Below are 8,856 nucleotides of genomic sequence, written 5' to 3' on the forward strand. Positions count from 1 at the left end.
GGTCGAAGTGTTTTCTTGGCGAATTTAAATTAGTTCAATAACTGGGGGCTCTGATATTCGTAAATGATAAGGTAATATTTAATTAAAATAATTATTATAAATATTTCTTGTTGCTTAGTACTCTCAAAGACATTATTGGTGAAGCAAAAACGTGTGTGTGAAAAACACTTTGGTGTAAAGTGGCGTCACTTCACAGACTTCAATGTATTCTGCAGCGCTGGCGCGAGTCATGTGAACGCCCCTTAACGTGTATAAATATCAGTCACTTTTACACATTAATCATTGCTCTTCACAATCACAAAAGTGACCGATTATGGTTTCAAAACGACAAATTTCTCCGAAAGGTGAGGAGTTTGGATCCTGAAATTATTATTATTTTTTGTCATGCATTTATTTATTTTGTGGAATTTGGTCATTTTCCACGGCACACCTGACAATCTTTCACAGCACACTAGTGTGCCACGGTACAGTGGTTGGGAAACACTGGTTTAGTGTCAGCAGTTTGCCGCAGCTCACGCTCTGTTCCGTATCCCCCATTGTGATGTCCTTCTTGGCCGTATTGTTTGTGTGTATGTAATGTGTGTGAGTATCCCTCTCTCTTAATCACTCTCAGGTGTGTGGTATACAGGTGAGCTGATTGTTGAGGGCGCACCGATGCGCAGTGTGTTTCCTCCCTATATAAACTGAGTGTTTCATGCCTGGGTTGTGTGAAGGGAGATGGTTGTTTATGAACTGTTCCATAACGTTCACGAGCGCTCAGGCACATACTGACTTTTTTTCCGGGTTCACGCTGCTTGAGCGGAGGGTTTGTGGTTGTCGCTGTCTGAATTTCGGAGTTTGCTGTTCTTTCATACATAGAACGGTCAAAAAATGTGTCAGCGTTTCCACAACTCTCGTCTCCCCGCATCTTTTATTGCATTTTATTTTTAAAGTGTAACACCCATCCACTGACGTACAGATGCAATCTTGTTTTATTACAATAAAAAGTTCAATTTGGGTGAATTAGAATCCAAAACCTCTAAAAACTAAAGGCAAAAAGTTACCACTAGATCAATCATCGTGTTCTTAATCAAAGTGCTGATCTATGTATTCATCTACTGATTAACACAATCCCAAAACTGATATTGAGATATGTGAAATATTTGGGTGCTTGAATCAGCAATATTTTTTCTACGGCTGCAGTTTTACACCATTTTACTCTGTGAAGAGTTTAAGTACTTGTAAAAGTGCAATATTGCATTTTTGTTCTCTTTTGTGTGATCCATGTGACATATGAAAAGTCCGTTTCTCTCATACCAGTTGTACTGGGAAATGATTTGATGATGAACAGGCACAGCCTGATGAGATACAGTATGTGTCCACTAAGAGATGCCGGATGTCTGTTTGTTATTTCTCTGTGCAGGTGTGTTAGTGGACCAGGGAGGAGAGAGAGAGAAACAGAACTATCTACATGCCATTTACACGTTTCCACAGTACTAAAAAACGAAATGCTTTATAATGATAATAATGTTTTAAATCACAGTAAATTTAAAACAGGAAGGTTCAAGAGCCAAGGCTTTTTAACATACAATTAGTCATCATACAAAACATACAATGTCTTATCACCTGCCCTTATCTTCTGATTATCAAACTGTCTGGCTCTAAGTTGTTTGATGGCCAATTTGTCTTGAATTTGCAATATAAAGGACACGCTGTTACACGCACGTTCATCGATAATGCTCGCCATGTCCACGATCACTCACACTGCTGGCGTGCACTAATACTAATGTTACCTTTGGTTTGGCACTACGTATGGGCAGATTTATTTCTGCCCCAATGGGTCTCAATGAGGGCTCGTTGCAGTACCATATTTGACCACAGATTTCCATTAGAAAAACTGAGGGGCGCTGTTGAGTTCAGACTCTCTGTCCCACATGCTTGTTTATCATCAAACATTGTGTAACAGAGCTTTCAGCTACATTACGACTTAAAAATAAGACAACAACTTATACCAGGCCTCCTTTTGAATACATAAGTCAGCATTTTGAACACATTTGTGGGCAAACAAATTACATTATTGGCATTTTATGGTATGGATCTATGTTTTCAAATGGATTAATACTTTCTAGAGCCTAAATGTGTAGGACACCATTGACTTACATTGTATGGACAAAAACACCTCAAACAAAAATCTTTCTTTGTGTCCCGCAGAGGACACGAGTGTGAGATGGCATGAGGGAAAGAAAACTCTCTCTCATTTTTAGGTGAACTATCTCTTTAAAATCCCTCAAATATCCATGTAACCCTGTAAGTGAGTGTAGCTCATCTTGTGTAAGTGAATGTATGTGAGTTACATGTTAAGAGCAACAACAGCACTAATGTATATCTTATCTGACAGCTCGTGCATGTGGACTTCAGACACATCACTCAAACTGCCCTAGTTAAGATGAGTTCAGCCAGAGCTGGATGTACCAGTGTGGCTGGTTTTGTGTTGCCAGTCAAAAGCATTAAGAGTGATTAAGTGGCTTTGTGTAATTTGATCAATCAGGCTGCTGTGTTCAGTCTTGCAGGGACTGTGGCTGTTCTGTGGTCAAATGAGGGTGCTGCCTTTGCATTTGCTTAACAGCATCACATGACGCAAGATATACCAGAAACGCACAATCACACAGGACAAATAAATGTCTGGTTGCATCACAATACTACACACCACAAGTATGTATTACACTGATGGGAAAGAACATACTCTTTAGGTATTAAACATACTATAATTTGGTATGCACTAATCTCACATACCATTTAGGTCGGTTAGAATGTGAATTTAGACGAAGTGCCCGTGTAACTCTCAAAAACAGCTAGGTGCCAGACAGCACAGGTGTACTTGTTTGCACAACAGTTCATAGTAAGATTAAGAGAGAAGTTGTTTTGAATGTGGAGTGTTGTTGAAATCACAAAGGGTGGAGAAGTGTGTGTTTGTGTGGACATAAAGACAAAACCATCCCACCTGCTTCAGTGTAGCGCAGTCCGACCTTCTCCTCTGCATCTTTACATTTGGGTGGTGGCCAGACGGCCTGAAGACGTCCAGGGGTTCGATCCTCACCATCTGATGGGGACGTGACCTCTGACTGAAGACAGTAAGACAGAAAGAAAGAGTGCAGAAATTAATCAGACTCTGGTTACTGGTTGTGACGTCACGGAAGTCATTCTTAATGAATGTCCAATTCAATATTTCACATCATATATTTGATAACTTTATTTCTATATCTGCCACTGTTGGTCCTGAAATTTGGAAACTCCTGCTCATGAACTGGAGATGGTTTTTTATTTTTTTAAATTTTTATTAGACACTTACATAATGAACGCTTTTTTAAAATGTGGTGGGGACAAAATTTGCCAAGACAAACAGTGGTGGGGACATATCCCCACCCGTCCCACGTGGGGGGGGGATTTTTCCCCTTTTTCACCCAATTTGGAATGCCCAATTCCCAATGCGCTCTAAGTCCTCGTGGTGGCGTAGTGACTCGCCTCAATCCGGGTGGTGGAGGACGAATCTCAGTTGCCTCCGTGTCTGAGACCGTCAGCCCATGCATCTTATCACGTGGCTTGTTGAGCGCGTTGCCACGGAGACATAGCGTGTGTGGCGGCTTCACGCCATCCACCATGGCATCCGTGCTCAACTCACCACGCACCCAACTGAGAACGAACCACATTATAGTGACCACGAGGAGGTTACCCCATGTGACTCTACCCTGCCTAGCAACCGAGCCAATTTGGTTGCTTAGGAGACCTGGCTGGAGTCACTCAGCACACCCTGGGATTCGAACTAGCAAACTAGCAAACTCCAGTGATGGAGTTGGTGGTAGCCAGCGTCTTTTACCACTGAGCTACCCAGGCCCCTAAATGACGCCTTTTGTAAAGATTTTATTTCCCTTTATTTTGGCAATAATGTAGCTTAACCACAGTAAGTAAGGAATAATTGACGACTGACCGTTGAATTATTGAAAAATAATGCACACCCAAGGTGGTAATCCGCTGTGCATCGTGATGTTACACCTGGGGTGTGCATTATTTTTCAATAATTCAACGGGCCGGAGTCAATTATTCTGCTTATACCACGGTTCCCACACCATAACACATGGTTCAGGGTTTTATCTCAAGACATTTTCTGGTTATCGTCCCTAAAACGCTCTTATGAGAGGAACTACTTTCTTCCACAACAGATTCATCGTCTTGCTTTGATACAGCTCAAGTCTTCGTTCCTAGTTTGAAAACGTCACTTTAGGAGTATTAACGGAGGATTCAGACTTGCGCTGCTTTACTGGAGCACTTACTGGAGTAATAAGGTAGTGCGTTTGTGCATGTGTGTGTGTGAGTTTGTTTTTGAGGGATCAAAAGAGAGAAACTCAGAAATGGAGATTGCTTCTGTGATTACCTTTTTTGTTGTTGCTCTCGTCAGAAGTAACATCGCTTCAAAATCTTTAAAAAGTTTAAGCACTTCTCAGCAGCAGCGAGTGTCACCATATTCCCGATGTAAACCTGAACAACTGTTTTTAACCCTACCGAGATGCCGGTGACTGACATGACGGCTCGATTTCTTGCTCTCGAGTAAGTGTGTGCGTTAAGCGTATATGTATGTGTGAGATATTTAGAATACATTACTGACCTTGAGTAATCTAACGGAATATGTTACAAATGACATTTTACAGCATGTAATCTGTCATCTGTAGTGGAATACATTTCAAAAGTAACCCTCACAACCCTGTATATAGTTTATACAGTATAAAAATCATTATGTCTATGGAGAGTCCTCATAATGATAGCTGCACCAACATGTGTGTGTGTGTGTGTGTGTGTGTGTGTGTGTGTGTGTGTGTGTGAGCATGAGCATGTGTAAGTGCAGGATATTATAGGAAATGTTGGATATTACAAACATTGTTTGACGTTCTTACTTGATTTACTTTAACCACTGTCTTTGTTTATATAGTTATTTTGCTGTGGTAGCATGTACGGTGTGTGTATGTGTGTGTGTATGTGTGTGTGTGTGTGTGTGTGTGTGTGTGTGTGTGGGTGATACAAAAGCGAGAAAGAGAGAGAGAAATAGAGGGAGCCCAAAGAGACTTTTCAATCGAAATTGAAATAATTTTAGTATATTATAGACATTGTTTGTCATTCTTATCTGATGCACTTAACCAATGTCTTTGTTTTATTTGGTTATTTTGTTGTGGTAGCCTATACGGCTCTTTGAAATGACTGAAATAATTTGGCGAAGTGATATGGAACCGTTAATCGGTCAAGACCTGGAACTACTTCATAGCTGTGCGTTTACTTTAAAAATTATTGCACACCTTAGAACATCCGTCAACCAATCAGAATCAAGCATTCAATGGACCCGTGGTATAAGACTGAATAATTGATGAATAAATGTTGTATCTTGCCTAATCAAGAGTAAGAAATCAGTTATTTGAGTGATACATACTTTGACCTCTGTGGGACTCTTGATGTCAGAGACTGGAGGTTTACTCAGCTGTCTCTCAAAAATTGACCTCAGCAGTTCTTTCTCACTTTTCTTTTTCCTCTTCACAGCATCCAGATCCAGCGACACATCAATAGACTCTTTCTTTACGGGTTTAGAACCGAATAATTTGGACTTTAAGGCATCAAATGATGAATCTGCTGAAAGTGTTGAAGCTTTGCTGCTGTCATTTTGTGAGACGCTAACATTTGTTTTGCTCACAGACACTCCCTCCTTTCCTGCGTTTGGGTCACCAACATCCTCTTTTGAGTTTTCTTTATTCTGGGTGGCGTCAATGTTTGTCAATTTCTGCAAGCGACTGTCGGTTTCGGCCAGCGTTTTTGGTTCACTTTTCTTTTTTGGAATGCTGGTGCTAGTTAGTTGTTCAAGTTTGGCTTTGTTGACATGTTGTTTAAGGCTCAGGAGCGCTCGGTCTGTATCCCTCTGTTTGATTTCAGAAACAGTTTCCCTCTCGTTTCCAACCGCCCCTTTCTTCAACACCCGTAGACCGCTGAACAGGGCGGGCAGCTGGTATCGCTCGCTGGATGTAGCCGCAGAGAGTCTAGTGGTTTTCGGGGAGGACAGGGCATCTGTGGTCTTCTCAGAGACAGGCGTGTCCTGTTTGATGTCTTTTGAAGGAGCAGAGAGAGCACTTGGCTCAGAGTCAGTTGGGGACTGTCCCAAAACAGTCTCCGAAAGACCCTCTGTCTCGGGTTGAAGACCTGAGCCTGACAAAACAGAGGAGTCTGGAGACATTGGACTTAAGAAATCACCTTTTTGAGAATCTGTTGGAGACACTGGATCTGTTCCCAAATTCCCTTCTTGGTGAGACTGTTGATCACCTGAAATTGACGAGACATCTCCACCTGTCGTCACTGATTCAGAAGCAGGTGGAGGTGCGCACAGAGGAACTACGCGTCTCCAGCCGCTGTACTCTTTATGCACACCTGGTCCGGAGTCGTCCTTGTCTGTGTGACTTTCATAAGTCGATACCTCTGAGCTCAAGTCTCCTCGTCCTGTCTCAAAGCTTTCAGATGGTGGTTCAGTCGTAGACTCATCCAAAAGAGAAGAGGAGCTGTCCAGCGATCTGTTGATTCTTCCGTGTGAGTCCGCTCTGGTCAGAACCGATGTGTCTTTGAGCGATCGCTCAACAAGACTCTCAGGCAGCTTAAATTCCTCCTCAGATACTTCACGACCGCTGTCAAAAACAGGCAGCTGATTTGAATTAATTATTTTGCCTTCATCCTTATCAAAACTGAGCGATTCCTCTCTAAGTTCACCTGAACTTCTCTGGATGCTCGTTGCCTCCTCATCGTCATCAATGTATGTTTCCACTCTTGTTACCTGCACAAGATACGGATCTGACATATTATCAGAGGACATACATGAAGGCCTTTCTGCATCCAGAACAGGTGAATAAAGGCATCCATTAGACGAGCCAGCCTTCTCCTCTTCTTTAGACGTGATAAAACCATTTCCAGATCTTGAGCTCAATGGATCTGCCACACCAGTATCATCATCCTGTGTGATTTCAATGTCGCTGTGGCTTACAGGATGTAGATCCACATCTTTGTCAGAAAGTGTTCGATAGGATGTGAGCACAGCTGAACGTGGCGAATCTGATATCAAAAACTCTGAAGAGACTATATTGTGGAGAGGACTAGCTGGAGATTTGTCCTCACTCTCCATGTTATCTTCAATACTATAAAGTGAAATCCAGCACAGAAAACCTGTTAGAGTGGCACATGCTCCATCTCTACTTTCACTTCCACCAGCATGCACTCTAGTTTCATAGATTCAAGCAAACAAATGCTTTTTGTCAGTGAAAATCCCGGGTTACTCTCTCTCTCGCTCCCTTAGTAAATCCAGTGATCCAAACACAAAATAGCAGCACGTTCTCCGAGTATATAATCTCTCCAAGAAACCGAAGAGTCTAAAGTGACTCAGTGTTCCACAAGTCCAGGCAGTAACTGGAAAAACTCACTCCGCATTCCCTTGTTTATTTGTACAAGATCCAGAAACTGCCCTTAAATAGTCCCAAAATGTTTCCAGATTGTGGCAGCATGGCAACTTCCTGCCGCAGCGACTCCAGCGCTTCTCCAGAGGGCTTGTTTCAACAGGAAAAAGTTCAGAGCTCCTTTGAGAGGTGTGCTGAGAGTGAAAGGAGTTTCGCAGGGTTGATTTCCTTTCCCTTTAACCACTCCCTCAATCTCTGTTCACCCTGAGCACTCTAAACCTGACAGGACATTTACCTGCAAGTGTCCTATTACTCATTATGTGAGGAACACCTCACCCACTCTGTCTGTCTCACTGCCTCTCTCTCTAATCTCAGCAGGGTGAGGTCATTGGCCACGCCTCTCGGTTGCCATGGCACTGGACTGTAGTGTCTTGTGTTTGAATACAGAGTCATGTGTGCACATAAAATCAGTGACCGAGGAGAAAGTTTGCAAACTTGTAATAAAATTTCTACTTTTGACTGGTTATAGATAGATTTAAAGTTAGAAAAAGCATTTTCTATTTATAATTAATTTTATTCCAAAAATAAAAAACCCATGGCATTTTTGCTATAGAAATAATAAATATTTCTAAAACAGGAAAAGGTGCAGAAAAAAATGCACTATGGGATTTATTTATTTATTATTTATGTTGCCTTAGAAATTATATTTTTGTATAAAACACACCAATCTCTTTAAATTGCAAAAGGTGCCGAAAATGTTTAAATAAATGCACTGACAAGTTTTTTTTTTATTTTTTATTTTTTATTTTTTTTGCTTTAAAAATGATCTTTTTTTTCTAAAACACCAATCTATTTAAATTGAAAAAAGGTGCAGAAAAAAAATGCACTATGGGATTTGTTTATTTATTTTTCCTAAGAAATTATATTTTTGTATAAAACACTTCTTTAAATGGCAAAAGATGCCAATTTTTTTAAAATAAAAGCACTGACAATTTTTTTTTTGTTTGTTTTTTTTTTTTTTTTTTTTGCTTTAGAAATAATATTTTTGTATAAAACACCAATCTCTTTAAATGGCAAAAGGTGCATAAAAAATAAATAAATAAAAAATAAAAACGTAGTGCTTTTATTTAAAAAAAATTGCCATCTTTTTCAATTGCAAAAGGTGCATAAAAAATAAATAAATAAATAAATAAATAAAAAAAACTTGTCAGTGCTTTTATTTTAAAAAAAATTGGCATCTTTTGCCATTTAAAGAAGTGTTTTATACAAAAATATAATTTCTTAGGAAAAATAAATAAACAAATCCCATAGTGCATTTTTTTTCTGCACCTTTTTTCAATTTAAATATCATTACCATGTAAATGCCAGACAAGAATTGGTGAATCAGAAATATATGTCATGATTTTTATTC

The 8,856-nt window shown here is 40.2% G+C and overlaps 1 protein-coding gene across 1 annotated transcript in view; it reads right to left on the reverse strand.

Annotated features, from left to right (window-relative positions):
- LOC127455161 (formin-like) overlaps positions 1–7,550 on the reverse strand; it is a 73,347-nt gene extending 65,797 nt beyond the window's left edge. The window contains 2 exon segments of the mRNA XM_051722799.1: positions 2,981–3,101; positions 5,453–7,550. Of these exon segments, the coding sequence (XP_051578759.1) occupies positions 2,981–3,101; positions 5,453–7,177 (1,846 nt within the window). The 5' untranslated portion in view covers positions 7,178–7,550.
- Between the last annotated feature and the right edge of the window lie 1,306 nt (positions 7,551–8,856).

The sequence above is a fragment of the Myxocyprinus asiaticus genome, chromosome 17 (genome assembly GCF_019703515.2).
Source record: "Myxocyprinus asiaticus isolate MX2 ecotype Aquarium Trade chromosome 17, UBuf_Myxa_2, whole genome shotgun sequence".
NCBI lineage: Eukaryota > Metazoa > Chordata > Actinopteri > Cypriniformes > Catostomidae > Myxocyprinus > Myxocyprinus asiaticus.